Source organism: Monopterus albus, unplaced genomic scaffold (genome assembly GCF_001952655.1).
Source record: "Monopterus albus unplaced genomic scaffold, M_albus_1.0 scaffold55.1, whole genome shotgun sequence".
Classification (NCBI taxonomy): Eukaryota; Metazoa; Chordata; class Actinopteri; order Synbranchiformes; family Synbranchidae; genus Monopterus; species Monopterus albus.
In genome coordinates this window covers 63819-83227 of record NW_018127935.1, presented here as the reverse complement: position 1 = coordinate 83227, position 19409 = coordinate 63819, and the positions used below count along the sequence as shown (strand labels likewise).

Sequence of the window (19409 nt, the reverse complement as noted above, 5' to 3'; positions counted from 1 at the left end):
GCATGTTTGTTGTTTTTGTTAGCATGTTTTTGGCGGTCTGACCCTGTCAATCAGCAACAGGTTGTGGTGAGTCTTAATTCCTGGTAAAGCTGGACCTGATTTTCAAGTCTAATCTTATAAGCTGAGAAGAACAATAACATCATGGTGACAGGGCCAGTCATCCACTTGTCTCTACTAAAGTGTCAGGTTCAAACTCCTCCAAAGGAAAAGTTTAAATCTGACAAGTCAGCTGACAATTTAATTTTTAAAATGATGGATTAAAAAGTTAGGAGTCAGACAAAAAAAAACAAGAAAACTACTCTATACATGCCCTATAACATCTTTGTATTATGATTAATCACAATGTATGGCCTACTGCACTATGCTTGACAATAAAACAGTCTGCTACATAGTCTCGCTTGTACAGGAGCATGTTTCTGGCAAGGCATTGAATCCCACATATTACAGTAATGTGAACAAACAACCATTACAGTGACATATTACCGTTACACAATGCACTACATAAAGCACAAGAATCTACAGTAATTCTTTTTACTTTACACTGCATACTGAATGTCCAACGTTAAATGACTCCTCCCAAGTAAAAGTAAACATTCAAGGACTGACTGTTTAAAGGCATTGCCTCTCCAGAGCTGCTGTGCTGCCTGACAGCCAGTGAAGATTAGACCAAAAGTGTCTCTTCAAAACACTGAAACGGCACTCAGTGATTAGCACAGAACCGCCAGGCTGCCTCACATAATAAAAACCTTCAACTGTACAGGCTCAGGGTTGCATAAAACAAGAGGGGTGGCTGTACTCATAAAAGGGAAGGCAAAGGACAATCAGTCTCTTAAGAGAGTGATAGTGCAGAGAAGGGCATTTGTACTCCAGATCCATCACTGTGAATCAGTATCGCACTGGTCATCGTGTCTGAAGACTCATTCGTTTCACATTTAAGGAAATAAAGTTTCATGCCTGTTATCAGTCAGCCTTTCTTTCTGTTTTCCTATACAGTGAAGGAAACAAAATGTTGCACACGGTTTTGTTCTAAAATACAGTTTAAAACATCCTGAAAGTCACCACTTAGGTTCACTGCTCAAGAACACCCACTTTTTCTTTGCCAGTACATCACTGCACACTTTATAGCAATAAAAATAATCAAATTTCCTTTTTAAACACAATCTAATCCTTTTCTTGTAATGGCTGTCTTTGCACCAGCCTTGTCCAGTTGGATCTGCAAGAATCCACTAAGTAACTTTTAATCAGGGCATAATTACTCTACATCAGATTGCGTGTCTGCAGGTGTAGTTCTGGATTCACCTCATCAATATTTGACATTTTGTAATGCCCACTGTCTGAGCACCCAGGGAACTTGATTTACCAAATTATCCATAATGATATGCAGGAGCCATTTTCAGTTAGTGTCATTTATGTTTACACTTCCAACCACCAGGGGGTGAATCTTTATTTTGGATGATTGTAGAATGTATTTAAGGAAAGCAGGGTTGATTTGCCTCACTGGAAGGAGGCAATTAGTTTTTAACCATGCCCTAGGTTTTTAGCTTTGCTTAAATGCTTGTGCCTTTTGTGAGGTTTGTCAACAGTGGCAGTTATGGAAGATCAGCAAATGTTGAGCTGCATAATAAATGTGGAACTTTGATGACAAACTGGGGATTTTCTTTTAAAAGCATGCATTGCAACAAACCTCATAGCAGCAGATCATAAGCTTTTTAAGTAAAGCAAATAGTCACTAAATGATAAGACTCACAAATTCACCTGTACATGTGCACTGAGCCGTGACAGACAAAAACTCAATGACCCTCCTTCAAATGTGCAAAAGCTGTGCTAGTAAAGCACTTGTATCTTTATCACTTAAACCCATGTTTTTTTTTAAGAATGTAGATTAAAAGCTGCTGAGAAGCTGATAGTCGTGCTGTTTTTTAAATCTTTCCTGTTATCTCATCACTCAGTTCTTTTTTCCCTGTCAAACCCATGAGCTCAACCATTCTCCTTGAGTGTATGTGTCACTGAGCAAGTGTTACCATTTTTTATGCTATAGCTTATATATGCTGCGTCTTCTCTGTTTGGGATGAGAATATCTTGGGCATCATGTATGTTTGAATCATATACTAGACAAGTCATCGCGACAGGCGCAAGAACTCCGACGTGTTTTCGGGCTGCAACGTGTCAACATGCTAATCTGGGTGCTGAAGTTGTTGCTGCTGCCAATAGATGGGTGTTGGTATTTGGTGTCAGAGCCCATGTACCTCTGCAGATGCCACCTTCGCCACTTCCTCTTGATCTCTCCTTGGACCTACAATGGATTGGAACAAAGACAAAGTCTTTGTAACACTTTTTAATACATGGATTTGTTGTATATAGGAACCAGGTATCAACAAAATGGAAGAATTTAGAAATTTGCAAAATGAGGAGAAATATACAGTATTAAGGCTCACAATTATACTGTAGTCCTGGTTTTTAAACTGCACATTATTAAATTATACAGGCTCAGTAGGTCATTTTAGTAATTTATCCATGATACTAACAGTTCACCTCCCTATTAAAGAAAAGTATTTTTGAAAATACTGAGAAACAAAACTGTCTGGGAAAAATGGTATTAGCTACTCATTATTCTGAACCAGTACAGAATGTTATGGTACAATATATTTTACATTGTGATATGTTACCAAAACTATTTGTGTACAGTAAGGCAACAAAAAAGGCTTTGGGAAAATCTCCCAAGACTCTGGTGCAGGGATTACTGAAAAACATTACAAGTGTATGTTATATTCTGAAATTCCTTACTGTACTTTATCCATTACTGGTAATTTAAATCCATAAAGTCTGTTGTATATTGTACATTACCTTGCATATCTTGCTGTAAATATCAATTGTACATATCTACTGGTAAATTAGTACTGTCTGTACATACTGCGCACTGTGCACTGCTGTTATTGCACTTCTGGTTAGGTGCTAAACTATTTCGTTGACTTGTACATGTGTAATGACAAAGTTGAATCTAAACTAAAAATACTCACCAGTAGAGTAGTGACATTTTGTTTTGTGGTAGGATACTCAAAGAAAAAGGGTGTAAATCTTTGAATGAGGGACTTAATAATGGTAATTTATGGAGTATACCAGCGTGTTCATTAGAGATGTCCTGAGCCAAGTCGGGTCCATGCAGGCACATTTTAACGGCTCAGAATACCAACAGCTTATGTAGGTACCCAGTATGTAAAAATACTCCTCAAGTCAAGTCAAAGTGTTTGTCATGTAAGGAAACACGTTTCCCTGTACGTACAATGAAATTCTTATTTTGCTGTCCACAATGAATGCCAAACAATACAAAGGGAAAGAAAGTAGATAAATAGTAACACAATCTAAGGGAACTTTAAAAACAGCAAGTGAAAAGAAATAAAACCATAATTGTCTAGTTGTTAATGCTTTGTTCCCCATACTCTGGTTTCTTTCACTGGTGTAGCCTACTTACAAGTAGGCTATTATATTGATAATTCATATAATAAAATTATAGTTTAAATCACAAACTATTAAATAAGTTAGGTTTGTGTAGTTTTCTGAAATATTTTAATTGACTGTTCATTAGCAATCAAAGCTGAAAAGATAAAGGTTAGAAAATAAATATGAAAACTATCCAAAGAAAATAGAAAGATTCCCTACTCAGGGGATGAATATTAAAAACAAGCTCCTGCACAAAGATGACTTTTCGTTCATACCACTTTAGAGGCAGGGAAACAAAGTAGAAAGTAAAGGGACCTTCCGTGACATGAAAGCAGAGGAAGCATCAGAAGAACTGACAACGTGTGAAGCAGAATTTTCTGTCAAGTCACTTTGTTGGATGTTTGTCTAAATAGAATTGCACAACTTCAAATCTACACCAATTTCAAAAGCTTTGCATGGGATCTTTTTCATATTCAAGTCACATTCTTGTACATTTCACAAACAGAAAGGGGACTCCACCAAATACGTATTACACTTCCATAATATTTAGGGACACAAAAAAGATGTATTAAGTGGTCATTCCTTTTCTTAGAATAATATTTTGTTCATATTTCACACGTTTTGTTGTGACTTGATATGCTTCTAATGCACTACACCGTCAAGACCTAGCACTTAAAGGATACCTGAAAATTGTACCTATAATTTAAAATTCAGGCAGCATAGTGACAAGCCTCACCATCCAACCCATCACTGTGATTCAATCTGGCTCAGCACTGGGAACATAACTAATCTGCCCACAAAGAGTCTCTGCAGACATCACTGAACAGCTCCCTGCCAAAAAGGCTGTGCCTTTTACAGCCCCCCACCCCCCAGGCAGAAAATATGCCGCAAGGAGGTCCAAGGGAAGAGAGAAGGCTGGAGCACCCAGCGCTGGTGACTCATACTCTCAGCTCCATCCACCTTTCAGGACTGTGTGTGAATGTAAATGATGCACTGAGGGAGCCACAGAGGCACTACTGATAAACTACATTTTCTGAGAATCACTGCGGCACTGTGGTCCATCTTTCCCTGGAAATCTTAAGGTTGAAACACTGTGTAAATACAATATACAAGTGTTTACATCACTATGAGAACCCACCTCTCCATTCAGGAAGCAATAAAGGACTGCGACCACAAAGCCCTAAACAGAAAAAAGAGATGAGAAAATGTGTCATGGCAAATTTTCCAGTTAAATTTGCTTATTTTGTCTTTACAACTATTTGCCAAATCAAAAAATTATATGTGTGGCATTCATTAGACAAATTGGCTCACACCGACAAAAACATTGCATATTGTGCAATGGCTAGTTTATAGTGATAATGAGAAGGAGGAAGAAAAAGAATGACGGAGGAATGTGCTGGAAATGTTTCCTTGGTTTCAAGGCAGTCTGTAATGCAGCTGTGCTGTCTGGCTGCATTCTCCATCATTCTTCATTATGTGATGAACTGAAATAACACTTGGGGCTTAAAACCGTAACATTGCCATGAATCAGCCTGCAAAGCAGCTGATGACCTGCCACAGTTTCTGGGAAGGATTCTTCAGTAGACACACTCAAGTAACAGAATGCCGAATTACTACTTTGGACTTTGATCTAAGGTATTTAATTCAAATAAAAAGATTCAAAATGATTTGAAAACTGTAAAATTCCCTTTTTATAATTACTTGCTGCTAAAAAGTTGATACCATACCTGAAATGACCCCAGAATCAAGTCAAAAACTAGCCGCAGCTCAGTCTTGACTTGCTCTGGGATGAATGCAAACACAATGAAATTGATCCCAAACAGAGGAATCAAAAGCAGCGTTGATTTCGCCAGTCTCCTGAAATGACAAAGTAAAAACCAGATTGAAATACATCCACCCAGTGAAACTGATTTTCAGTCTGTCTCTTCATATGCCAATAATGAAATGCAACTCCAGAGTACTTTTCATTTTACATTTCAGCTCAGAGGACCAGAGGATGGAAAAATGCACCATTAAAAGTGTCAGTGGGAAAATAGCGCATGCATTATGGGTAGGTTATGAGATGCTCTCCATCACAGGAAAAAAATCATTTAAACACATAGCACTATGTCTGTGTAAAGCAGCTGCCAGGGGGTGAAAACAGTATACCGAGCATCATATGCTGAGGTTCCAAGAGGATTTGTCATCCCTGATCAGAAGACTAACTCACACTTAAAGAAACAGAAAAAAATTAATTTACAGCATCATTTGTGCCTACAATATTAAGATTTGCATTATTTTATTTCCACTTTCTTTGCTTATTTGAAAAATTATTTGTTTATACAGTTAACAGACTGAGCATAGAAACTGTAGCAAACTCCCCAACATCCTCTGAATGATTGAAAACATTTCATTTATTTTAGCTAAGGAATATTACAAATGAACAGTGTTAAAAAAAAAGTGTAAAATTGTACTCACAAGTACTGGTTGGACTCATTTCTTCCAATATCAGGGCAATTGATCTTCTGGCGTAGTATTCGAATGATGCAAATGAAGAGAATAAAGTTCATCTGTGGAGAAAATACGAGTGTAGTGAGAGGACAGCATAGTGTATATGTAGTGTACAAAAGTAAATGTGGTATTGTGCTGGTGGTTCATGAAATATGCATCAGAAAACTGTTTTTCCTATATAGATAAAACTTGCTCTCAGGAAAATTACTACTTCTCCTGTAGACATTTTCAGTGTGTTATCTAATGGAGAAATGTTTGAGAAATAGGAGCTGGCTGAATTTAATCTCACAATGATTGGATCGTGCTGGTGCCCTGTGGGAACACAAACATTTCTAAATTGTTAATTTGGGCTGTTCCTCTGAACCACTGACATCACACGCATTATGATGCACTCAAACATCACTCAGCTTCTGCAGACAGACAGAAGGATCTCATGCCCAGGCTTCTGATCCTAATTAGACTCAAGACAACTGAAAAGCAGATAGACATCAGCAAGCATCAGTAAAGGATGAGAATTTGATGTTAAAGACTTTACTTTCTGCACACCATACTATCTTTTTTTTTCAAACTGGGTGGTGCAAACACTGAATATCAGGTAGTCATTTGATGCTTTGGGAAATACATTCTACTCTTTACTGAGCTTTAGAGTAAACGACTGATAGCTGTGAAGGCATGTCAGAAATCTCTTCACTTCCCAGAATGTCTTCCCTCCTGTGTTCTAAAACTAAAACTGTTCATTACATTGTGTAGCCATACAAGTACAGACAGACACACACACACACACACACACAAACAGCTCACAGATAAATTGAACCACTGGTTGTGGTATTAATCTTAAGTCACACAGGAGAGTGAGCTATATTTCCCATGATGTCAAACCTTAGTAGCTCAATATTTTCTTTCCTTTTGAGAGTGAGGTGCAGACCAGTGCGGGTTTCAAAGAGTCCATCAGCCTCAAAACCTGTCACACAGCTCTTCTCATATTTCAAACTTTTATCCAAGAAATGTTATCAGGCCTTCATCGGGGTGGTGTCCTACAGTCGTGTCCAGCCTCCTCATATACAATCATCAAATCAGTTTCTGGATCATTATTTTTACAAACATTAATCCAGTCATTACAATTATATGTGTACATCATATAAATCCATTATAAGTACAATGTATACTGTTCCTTATTTAGAAAAATATTTCCTCTAAAATGTCCTTACATTTTAAAAGTATAAAAATTACAATTTGATTCACAGGTAACAAAACTATTGGCAAACAAGGTGAAATGTAAGGTTCAAGGACTTTATTGCCAATTCACCATATGTGCAGGACATACAGAAAATCGAAATACCATTTCTCTCTCACCGAATATTGGGTGCCATAACATTTAGGAACTAAAGTAGAATAGACTAATAGACTAAGAACCGGATTGACGTAATTAGGAATCTAAACGGTACAGCCACTAAGCTGGGACTCAAAACCATGTACAGTCAGTGACAGTAGTGCAAACAACAGGAGATTGTCAGATGGTTCAGCATCATCAGGACGTTGGTGATGAGGTAAACAGCGGTCATTTTTTTTTCTTGTACATTTATACTTTAGAAATGAAAGGACATTTTAAATAAAATATTTCTCTAAATAAGAGAAAGATTGTAATGTTTAATAATCATACTGATTGATTTATAAGCTGTACACCGATAAATAGTTTCCTTTAAACTTTGTAACAGGAATTAATAACTTGTTTTTGAAAGAATGATCCAAATGCATAGCATCTAGTCTGACAGACTGATCACATGATTCTATATAAAGAAGCTGGACACAGCCTTGTGATACCACCCTGATGAAGATCTGATGAAACTGTGTGAATAAAACCTTAGCAGCTTACCAACAGGCAGTCAGCTTTGCTTAACACAGTAAAGAGGAGAAGCAGCTTTCCTGGTTCATACACTCTCCCATGGTACCAATATTACCTCTAAAGGTCATTGAGCAGAGTACTTTGTTTAATCCAGATACAAGCAGTAAAGGTTTATGTGCTATTTCTTGGCAAACAAAGGTCAAGTTTTCCCCTCTGTCATTATGTTAAACTCAACTAATAAGAAGAAAATGCTATCGATCTTCTTATACAACTATCTGTTCTACAAAAAAAAAAAAAAAAGCGCAGACCTATCAGCATCTGTTTAGCCTCTCTGCATGTATCTGCCAACAGACAGATGCTGATACTGTGTTCAGAATGCAAATGAAAAAAAAAATCAGCCACGGTGAGGTTGCAAAATAAAGTAGATGATAGTCAGTCAAGAAAAACTATTTGCTGGAGAATACCCTGCCACCTCTGCAAAGTGAAACGTCAACTCTGAGGTCATACAACATCAGTTGTGTTGACATACAGTACATAAAGATGTACTGTATGATGATTGAGGTCAAAAGTACTCCCCTTCACCACACTAAAAGTCTGATGTGGACTGATAACTGACACTTTTTCTTAAATTAGTTTAATAAGTATTTTAGTTTTTGTTAAATCTTAAGAGCTCAAGATGCAGAAATGATGTAATGAAGTGTGTGGGTTTGTAAACCTACCAGGATTGATGCCAAAATGGGGGCTTTAATGATCCACCAGAACACATCAGTGTTCTCAATTATATCCCAGCACCTGGAAAAACATTACAAATATTCATGTGCAAGGTGTAGATTTTATACCGAGTTTAAACTGGGTTTTATACTGGTTATGCTGGGTCCTGGTCTAGCAAGATCCTGATAATTTCCTTACCCCACATCATTAAAATAGGCTTTAGCAAAGCTCCAGGCTGTGATGAAAATTATTGGACCTCCTGGCAACATAAAAAATGATATGAAAGTGTACACCCAAGTTATTTTTTGTCTTCCGTCATTAAGGGTCACAAGGTGTAATTCATCTTTAGCCGACATTCAGAGACAGACACCAGGAGAGCAGCTAACAGCACCAAAAGGAAGACGCTCTCACCCCAGCCAATCAGAATGTAAGCCCAGAAGTACTTCCTCTCAGAAAAGAAAGAGACAGCCAATAACGCGTGAAGATAAAGGCCTTCCACCAGCAGCCAGAAGAAGCTGGCCATTATACAGTACTGGAAGAACACAATCACTGCTTTGCAGCCAACCTGGACACAAAACACAAAGATAAATCACACAATGATCTTCTCTCTGTTCAGTGTCTGATCACTTGTAGATTGTAAATAAGATGTTGCAGTCACTCAATACTATCACTGGCATAGAGGCATAATAAGACTAATGCACACAACAAAATATAAAATATAGAAGAATAAAAAATTAAATATACAAGATGAAATGAAACATTTAAATATACATTGTAAATGCAATAACATAAATGGGATAAATAACAGCTATAAAATATTCAGATGAAAAGTCAAACTAAAGAGGCAGATTTTAAGTTTGGTTTAAAACATCAGCACTTTGAGCTGCTCAACTGCTGCAGTGGCTCAGACTTGAACTAAAAGCTGCCACACCAAAAGTTTTTCTCCTGCACTTTGGAACAACAAAAAGACTGAAAGATGTTTGATTTTACAATGTGAGACAAAAGAAACCAGACTTTTGAAAATTATCAAGGTATCTTTTAATATTCATGCAAAAGGCCATCCTGGTTTATACACTGGAAGCATGTCAAAGAGGTTGGTACAGGACCATGATGTACTTTAAAAACCAATTTTAAAATAAATACAGAAACCTACAGGCAACCAAGGTAAAGAATTTAAAACAGCTGTAATGTGCTCTCTCCTTCTGATCCTGGTCAGCACTCGGCAGAGTTTTGAAACAAGTGCAACTGATTTCCAACTTTTATGGGTAGATCAAAGAGGAGAACACTCAGCTGTCCAGTCTGCTTTAGTCTGTGTCACTCAGAAAGAGAAATGGCGGCACTGCACTGATATTTGTGATGATAATGTAGATTTGGAGACAAACTCCACATAAACCTTAAAGTACAAGGTTTAAGGCCTGTTGGTTTGGGGTCAGTCCTAGAGAATTTACGTTTGTGGCCTCTGTCTTTTTCTCTCTCTCTGCCCTCGAACCTATAATTAAAACTTCTTTCTTATCCTTAGTGTATTTTCATTCTTTATAGGGTCAAAAAGTTGTTAGAAATAAAGTCTCGGTCCTCAAAAAACATTTGAAGTGGTGAGGACTGACTAAAATCTTATCACTTCCCAAAAATGTCCTCATTCTGTTGGTTAAAAACTTTTCATGGTCCTCACTATGTAGCAAGTACAACACACAGAGTGACAGTAAAACTGAGCTAACAGTTGTAATGGAAGGTATGCTGGGGTCATGATGAGCCCTCTACCACCAAACCTGTCCCTATAATGTCTTTTTCAGCCACCCAAAGACAGCAGATGGCCCCTGTCAACCCAGCAGTTCCATTAACACACTGCACTCTGAAGCTCCTCTTGTCATGTGGCCACATTATGCAACATAAACCTCATGTAAGCAGCCCTAACTGTGGCCTCAGTGGTATGTGGTGGGCTGGTGATAGCAGGAAGACGTCCAAGCATTGTGGCTCGATGAAAGTCCAAGCCTCTTATTACTTAAGAGTAGCCGTGAGCCTTGAAATGAACATCTTTGACTACTGTGTGATGTTATTTTAGTTGTTTAGCAATAAAGCAGTAACGTTTGTTATTTTGGTAGTAAAGAGGTAAAAACAAACTTAAATCAAAACATCTAAGGATGCCAGTCAGGTACACACATTGCAAGTGGATTCAAAATATTCACATCATGTTTCTGTGGTCAACAGGGCAGACCTCTGAGGAAGCACAGAGATCATCTGGCTATTGGACTTTATTTACATGATCAATATCCATTCAAGAATTACTAAAAGAGTTTGACTAAGGTTTAAGAACACCAGGAATCCCAACACCCACAGCAAACAGACATAGTTAGGCCGTTAACTCACCGAGCCTAGGGAGCAGCTGTCCACCTCCCCTACTTCGTAGAGGACCACATCCTTGATGAACACAGCAATGGCCTTTAGGATAAATGACACAAATAGATGCATGTGGATGTAGTTCCTTGTGCAGTGGAGCTTCCTAGGACACAGAGAGAATACAGATCAGAACAAAGAGACGGCACACACCTAAATTTGATAAAGAGGGTCTTCGTGCTTATTATCCAGTGCCACTGGATTAACAACTTAAAATGGCAACAAATCACAAACTGAATTAACTCATAATTAAGCTCCTGTGGCTGCTTTGGAGCACATTGAACACTTTTCATATGCCAGACAGAAGAGCTATACTTTATTTCACAATGGCTAATCAAACATTTGAAAGCATCCATTTCTGAGTATAAGGCAGAAAGATGGGTGATTGTATCCAGGCTCCCATTAGTCTATTTGTTTATGCTGACAGTGCTTGTTCCCAGGGCAGGGACATGTTTAGCTGTGATGCGCCATGTGCTCAATCGCTGAACGGCCCCTTGGAAATAATTGAAGTTTCATCTGTCATAGCCAGGAGAGCTTGTTAACATTATGTCAGTCATCCAAAGTTCATCCTCGATGCAAGCTAATAATTTATTACATTCTTGTTTTCAGCTGGAGCAAAAAACTGTTCTTCTGCTTACCTGAAGATGCAGAGAATCACAATGGCCATTGTGAGAGAGATTAGGGAAACACTGTGACCAATAGTATAGCCAATCTTCACTTGCAAGAAAAACTTTCCCTGCAGACAAGAAAACTGCATCAGTACAAGTCATCTACTACCAGATTTGACTGACACAGATCCCAGTGCCTTTGTTATACTATTGTGTTAGTATAACTAGGGAAACTATTGTTACAATAAGGTAATGTTATACTCAGTGTGACAGCTCAGTGATATAGTCTTGGTGTGTAATTTTTTAGGAGTTTAATCAAAAATAACTTTTAAAAATGAAAAAGTTTCAGCCTAGTTGCATTAAACTTAAATGTCATTTGGTTTTGTTTCATATCACTGTGAATCAAGGCTATTGAATTCTGTGCTCTGTCAATCTCACTCATAACCAGAGGAGGAGAGGAGCTGGTTCATTTAAGTATAGCCAAGCTTTATATGGAAAACTACCTAAATGGTACAGAAATGATCACAAGCTGCTCAAAATCACTTTAAAGAAGACTTTTAAAGGAGACACCCTTAAAGTGTTAGCTGTATCTGCTGATGAAAATTTTGTGGTATGATTAAAATATCCACAACTATGCCGTTATGTTTGTGCCTCATTCCTGAGTGCACAACGGGACATATGAGAATTTTATGCAAAAAATAATTTAGTTTGAGCAAACAAATTTAATCTGTGCACAAAGATGTATTTGCATCTTTGCCATTATCTATATAAAAGCATGCTAACCCCTGTGTTCAGCATTTCTCCTTTGCTCTCTAATTGCTGCTCTTTGTGCATGTGTAGCCCTGCACTGTTGTAACATCTCAGTTTGTGTACACTCAGCTTCACCTCTATGCAGTTTCAAATGTTCCACAAAAACAGCCCATCAGAGACCAGAGAACTCTGATTCATATCAAAGCAACATTTCCAGAAGAAGATAATTGAGGCGTTTCTCAATGCTGCCCAATGAAACATGTGCTTAGTTTGTATTCAACTTAATCTTCAGATGAACTAGCAGCAGCAAATATATGTAAATTCTGACACCAGATTTCACCAGCGGTGAATTAAAGACCAAGTTAAGATTGTTCTCACTGGGATTATGATAGATGTTGACCAGCTGGTCTCGTGTGGGACATGGCCAGGGCTGCCTCCTTCTTATTCTCCATGAAATCAAATAAATGTAATGTACAGTGGTGGAAGGTAACCAAGCACTGTACTTAAGTACAATTTTGAGGTAATTGTACTTTGAGTATTTTCAATTTGTGATCCTCATACTTCTACTTTACTACACTTTAAAGACAAATATTGTACTTTTTACTCCACTACATTTATTTTAGAACTTTAGTTACTAGTTACATTTCAGAAACTGTCACATTTCAGGCAAGGAAGGACCCAAAATACAGAGACAGTCTAGAGTCTAGTGTTTATCCAGTTTAATATAAATGAAGAGGAACAAAGGGGTAAACAGATGCTCAACCTGACAGGACTTCACTATACAGGTACAAAACTAATATCTAAACAGAACATCAGGAAGCTACATGAAACGAACTCTAAATAACTAAAACAAGCCCGGAGAACTAACCAAGAATCTTTCAGACAAGAAGAACTCAAAGGTAGTAATGGCCCTATGACACCCAAGGCTCCGACACATGCGTGGTAGCTCATAAAGCAATTGTTTCGAACCACTGTGCCTAGGCGTGTTTCGGTCATGTGACTAGTGACGTTTGAATCACTTGAGTGATGTCTGAAGCAGTTGGGTTCGTCGGACGTCAGGTGAATCAGCTGAGTGGTTCAGTTTGTTACGTGAATCCCTTTGGATCGAGTGTGTTCAGAGATAGGCTATCCCTATTTAGTGGCCTTCATTTGAATCTGTCTTTGCAGAGTAGGTTGGTTTGTTGCTTTGAGAGTTAGTAGTGTTGTAGCAGATTGTGTATTTAGTGGAGAATCAGTGTAGATAGAGAGACAGATCAATAGATAGATAGTAAGTTACATAAAGAAATAGATAAAATAGTTACATAGTTAGATAAGACTAGATAGATATTGTTACATAGATAGTCCTAAATAACGTTAGATATAGATAAAATATAGATATATTACATATATAGATAAGATATATATAGATATATTGCATATATAGTTACCCAAACCTCTATGAATTATCCAAACATTTCCTGTGTACCCCAGCCTCATCTGTGCCATGTGAACGGGTTTTTTCTAAGGCTGGGGAAATAGTCTGTAAAAGGAGAAACCGCTTGTGTCTGAAAACTGTGGATATACTGTTATTTCTCAATAAAAACTCAAACAGTTACACAAGCACACACCACCGCCCTGTTCTTCAACCACACCCTCTTTACCCACATACCCATGAACCTCTTTACCAATGAACCTCAAAACAAACTTTGCCAAAGTCCATACTGTAATCTGTGTTTGCACCAGTCCCATGGGAAAATGACATCTGTCTGAATTTGTAGACCACATCTCATGAATGTAGTAGCACCATTTAAATGTTTCATAACACAAAATATAAGTGAGGAGTATCTTGGGTTACACTCAAACATGCCACATAAGAAACATGGTCTTCAACATGCGTTGATGTTTATTTTATATTTTATTGTGTCAGCTTGAAACCATTCAACCATGTAGTGTAGTCGAACAGGAATGTGCATGATGAATCAAATCCCAAACAATCCATGAACCAATAAGTGACACGTCTTGACTGTACTTCACTTTCTTGACCACTAGATGTCCTACTGGAGCACTGTGTCATTGAGGCCTCGAGTAATGAACCATTTGTGTGAACACTGTGTCGAAGCTTCAACTTAAGCCTCATCGGCCATCACTACTCAAAGGAACAGTCCAAATGTAACCAAGGCAACTGATACAAAAACTTACAAAGCGGAGAGGCAGGGTGTGGTACGCAGAGAGACGGATGATGAGGCCATGAGGCATGGAGAACGGAAGGGAGGACGATATATAGACAGGAGACCAGGAGGTTAATAGGTGACAGGTGGAGACAATGAATGGTGAATAGGAACCGGGGTAAAGCTGGGGCAGAAGAGGTGATACAGGACAGGAAGTCTAACCAAAATAAAAGCACAAAACAGGAAGCAAGTCCACAGACCACAACAGAATCAGATTAATAAGGATAATATAGCATGTTCATAATTTATTGATCTCTGGGGAGAAAATGAATTGCTGGGTAACATCGCTACCCAGCGATGCTTCATATTATAAGCATAATAAGCTAGTTAAAACTAGCTCCTCCTTTACTAGCTGCAACATTAAATGTGACAATAATACATTATAGTCTGATGATACATTAATGCTAAATATGCCATTCTGCATAATGAGTACTTTTGGTACTTCAAGTATATTTTGATGCTTTTACTTAATTTGAATGCAGTAATTTTACTTGCAGAATATTTTTACACTGTGGTATTGCTATACTTTTACTTAAGCAAAGGATCCGAATACTTCTTTCACCACTGGTAGTGTAAAATAATTGTAATCGGACAGTAGGCCAATTCCACTGCTATGCCCAACAGTGGACACAGTTCACTATCACACTCCTGAACCACAGTATTTACCTTACTGATAAGAACCAGTACAGTTAGATCTACTGTTGTATAGGCTAATGGCTGTCATATACCATAAAAGCATACTGGATTTTAGAAAGTACTGGCTTCAGTACATGGACATTCACAATGTTACTGCCACAGCACCATATATATATGCTTGATGAAAATGAGATCAAGGGCTTTGCATCCTGTGGATGCAGAAACACAAATTCCTTTTTAGATTGTGTCAGCAGCCAGGTCCCTCCTGACTTCCTATGCAGCATACTAATGACTGAGCACCCAACAAGAAAGCTTTTACCACCCTACGCTGCACCTCCGCTTTTTATCCTGCTCTACCTTTGTCAACAGAGACAATATTAGTTCTAGACTAAAACTAAATAATATTATCATTTGATGTATTTATTCCCTTCCTACACTTGAAGGCAACATGAATAACCTCTAATATGACTCATAAAACCTCATTACAGAAGCAGGAATTACTAAGTGACCCGGCCTTGTCGATGAGAATCAAGTGTGTTGTGCTTCAGATGCATTCAGAGAAAGATGGAGGTTGATTTTCCTCTATATTAATTTTCATGCATTCTTGTAGCGAGTATTTTGCTTTTGAGGTCATGAAGGTTTAGATATTAATAAAATATTTCACTCTTTTTGAAATTTGCATATGATATGCCTGTAAATGAGAAAGGAGACAAAACCTGTAACAACAAATAGCATCTGTCAGTGCAGACATGTCCATGGTAGGAGGGTTTACAGTACACAGAAAAGAAATGTGATGTATGGGTAGGATTGAGGGTCAGAGAGAGACAACCTGTCTGACAGAGGGGGGAGGCTGAGTAATGTTATCTCCACTGGACAGACAGTTTTAATAATATTTTGAATCACACATTGCTTTTCTCTGTTGTTGAGATTGACAGCCACTGAAATTTGTCTCCCTCTTAAAACTTTTAATAAACTACCTGGCAGCCTTGTAAATCCCTTTGTTTGGATAGATGCTGCCTAGCAAAGCAAACAGAATTTTGAGTTCTTTGAACAACAAAAGCTAAAATAAATGTGAAAAAATAATTAAAATTTTTTACAGTGTCCCTGACCTTCTTCCATAGTATTATCTTAACATAGTACACATTTAGATCCAGTGGGCCTTTCATCTCGTGAGAAATCAATGTCAGTCTGCCCAAAAAAGTCTGCACAAGAAGTTGAAAAATGTTGCTTCCCTTCCCAAAATGTTCCCTCAGCTATGAGGGAAGCTAGTGCCCAGCCAACAGGCAATAAGCAGAGCCTTGCATTGAGCAGGGGAAAACAAACAAAACACTTTACAACCATCATCTCCAAAGCTTAGTAATCAACATAATACTAATACTTTGCTTAATTCCTACACAAACATGTTACATGCAATAACTTTCTCTTAATGAACAGGCAGCCTGTGAAGATACTGCAAAGACATAGGTTACATATTGCAACTCCCACTAAAAGTGCAAACTGTAATTTTTACATTTATGTTTGTGTACAAATTAAGCAATATAACATACTATGTGAATTACCGAGCTTTAGAAATGCTGGTACTGCAGTTTTGAGATTTGGACGGAGCCAGGCTAGCTGCTTGCCCCTGCTTCTTTACATGAAACTAGGCTAAGCTAACTGCCTTTTTGCTCCCAGTCTGTTGTACAAGCACACACAAGAGTAATAATCAACTCTCATGATTAAAGTGATTAAATGAATTGTCTAAGTATTCCATGAATAAAGCCCAGTTCTTTACAGTAACTTGACATTTATCCACCAAGAGCATAATATTTTAGACTACATCACTTTACAAAGTATTTTTACGTGCTTTATTGTGCATTCAGTCATTTTAACTGTTTAACTGTTAACAGACTCACTTAAGGCAATTGAAATGCCATAAAAAAAAGCCTGAGTGATGGCTCAGAAAAACACGAGTTGAGAAATCAATAATCAATACAACCATATTCTTGAGACCCACCACCACCCACAGAGAGAAGGAAAGATGTTCGGTTTTATTTCCTGCTCACCGGCTGCTGAGATGGTTTCCTACTGTGCTGCTCAGTTCATTCACTATTGGCCCATTCTGCTGCTTCTTATAGACGGTAGCAGTTTACTCACATCATCACTAGTGCCGTTGAGGTTGTAGCCACAGATGACGGCAACGTCAACAGCTTCCATCTCGGTCCAGCCATCTGCTGTGCAGGTTTTGGAGAGATTACCTGTTGATGGAGAAAACAAAGTGGTCACAGCCTCCCAGGCAGCAGATTTCTCCCTTACCTGCTCACCGAGGGCAGGTGAGGTGACATAGGACAGGAAGTCTAACAAAAATAAAATCACAAAACAGGAGGTAAGTCCACAAACCATATTAATACTGGTCTGTTGGGTCACTGCAAGCAAATAGAAAATGTTCTCCTACCCAGTCATTGAATCAATTTCAATTAATAAGACTCGTTTTGTTGGAGAAGACACTGTTTATTTGGAGGGGCACTTGCGCTTTGGTAAGATTTTATGTATAGAAGCTGTTCTGAGATGACCTGTTGTTTGGCTGAAGTCCTTTACTGTATATACAGTACTGTATCTATAATTTACAGAGGAACACCTTTATTAAGGACTGTTCATGACTCTTCACTAAGGTAATAACAGACCTAAAGGAACAACTCCTGGTTGATGAACAAAATAGACACACACACACACACTTACATACATATATAAGTGCTTGTGCCTCTGACTGTAGTTATTTTTGTTGTCAGCTTGATGGATGTCTTGTGCTTCTTTTGTGGATTGTTCCACACTTCCTATACCTCTGTTGTCAAAGCATGTCTATATGCCACGGCTTTTAAAACACCATAGCACTACATTAGAGATAGCCTGCTATTTCTCTGTCAAATAAATACTTTTTGTACTTAATTGCAGGTCAAATGCTGTGTAAAAAATGCACAAGAAATAGCAGATATAGGTTATTCATGGGAGGTATTCGTGTATTATTCATTAGTGGGAGGATTAAAGGTTAATGTACACAGCTTAACCCAAACAAGACCTTAACCACATTGTGACCACCAGCCAGGTTCTGCATGTAAATGAATCCAATTATAACCAAATGTTAACATATGCAGTCAACCAGCTGAGAAGGAAAGCATGCGCAGCAGACACTTGGTATCTAGGAATGCTGCTCTGTCAAAGAAACATGATGTGATTAAAATGTCAGATTTTCCGTATTGTATTTGAGACCCATACCATTTTATTAAATTATATTTATCCATTATACTCTATTTTCTCTTACTTACCCTCAGTCCATTCCCCCTCACCCTACTCCCAACCTAAACCTGAGTCTAGCCTGAACCCTAAACCGATGTCTTAATCCTCAAACAGCAGTTTGAAGGTGTCAGTGTCAGCCACTGGTCCTCACAAAGATACATACATACATGTATAATCACACACCAAGCACACCAAAAGTTTTTCTGAAGTTTTTGGCAGTGGTGCTGTAGGAAGCTTTGGATCCTGATTAAAACACATGAACTAAAGTAGATGTGCAGTCATTTTTTCGGGTTCCTGGACTCAGTAATCATTTATAGTCTGAGTGGTATGCTTTCACTCTTTTCAGCAGATTTATTGCTGCATTGCAGAACAGTAGAGAATGAAGGAAAAGAGGTAGGAAGTGGAAGGACAGAAAAGCACCTGAAAGCAAAGCAGCTTCACCCGATCTCAAGGTTGTTTCATAGACAGACAAGTCATTTTAACAGAATTAATCATTTCACAGGTGTACAGAATGCAAAGGCCTTGCCTCTGTCCACCATAAAATAAAAGCTAATTCTTTGTCTTCACTTGCGCAGCAGCATGACCCTACCTCTTTTCAGCGCTCTGTGCTGCTGGCTTCTTACAACTCTGACTCACAGTAGAGTCTGAACCAAGCTTTGATAATTTAGATAATAAAAAATCCAATAATGACATTTTGGCAATATTTTTTTTCTAAAGTGGCTACTAAGGATAGTTTCTGTGTTTAAAGCAGACACACTATGTGTTTATTACTGTTTTACTGGCAATGTCAACTATTGTAGCACACTTATTCCTTAATAATCCTTGTGACCAAACCATGAAGTCAAGCATAATGTTTAAAACACTCACATCCAGGATGATGTCCTGAATGACGCAGGTCCTGATGCAAGCAGCCATTGTGGCTGACAAAATAAAAAATAATTGGAGCTGCTGCTGGCCTCAGTGCAGAGCAGAGCCATTTGCACAGAATTAGTCAGGTCATGGTCACCTGAGACAACACGTCTTTCCACAACTAAGTCAGTCAAATAAAACTCAGTGCATTCC

The 19409-nt window shown here is 38.2% G+C and overlaps 1 protein-coding gene across 1 annotated transcript in view; it reads right to left on the bottom strand.

Moving 5' to 3' along the window:
* Window positions 1–12: 12 nt before the first annotated feature.
* vipr1b (vasoactive intestinal peptide receptor 1b) overlaps window positions 13–19409 on the bottom strand; it is a 31264-nt gene continuing 11867 nt past the window's right edge. The window contains exons 4-13 of the mRNA XM_020602303.1: window positions 17211–17311; window positions 11512–11609; window positions 10847–10979; window positions 8894–9047; window positions 8681–8741; window positions 8491–8563; window positions 5896–5987; window positions 5166–5295; window positions 4577–4618; window positions 13–2293 (exon numbers count right to left, since the gene is read on the bottom strand). Of these exons, the coding sequence (XP_020457959.1) occupies window positions 2102–2293; window positions 4577–4618; window positions 5166–5295; window positions 5896–5987; window positions 8491–8563; window positions 8681–8741; window positions 8894–9047; window positions 10847–10979; window positions 11512–11609; window positions 17211–17311 (1076 nt within the window). The 3' untranslated portion in view covers window positions 13–2101. The remainder of the gene's footprint in view (window positions 2294–4576; window positions 4619–5165; window positions 5296–5895; window positions 5988–8490; window positions 8564–8680; window positions 8742–8893; window positions 9048–10846; window positions 10980–11511; window positions 11610–17210; window positions 17312–19409) is intronic.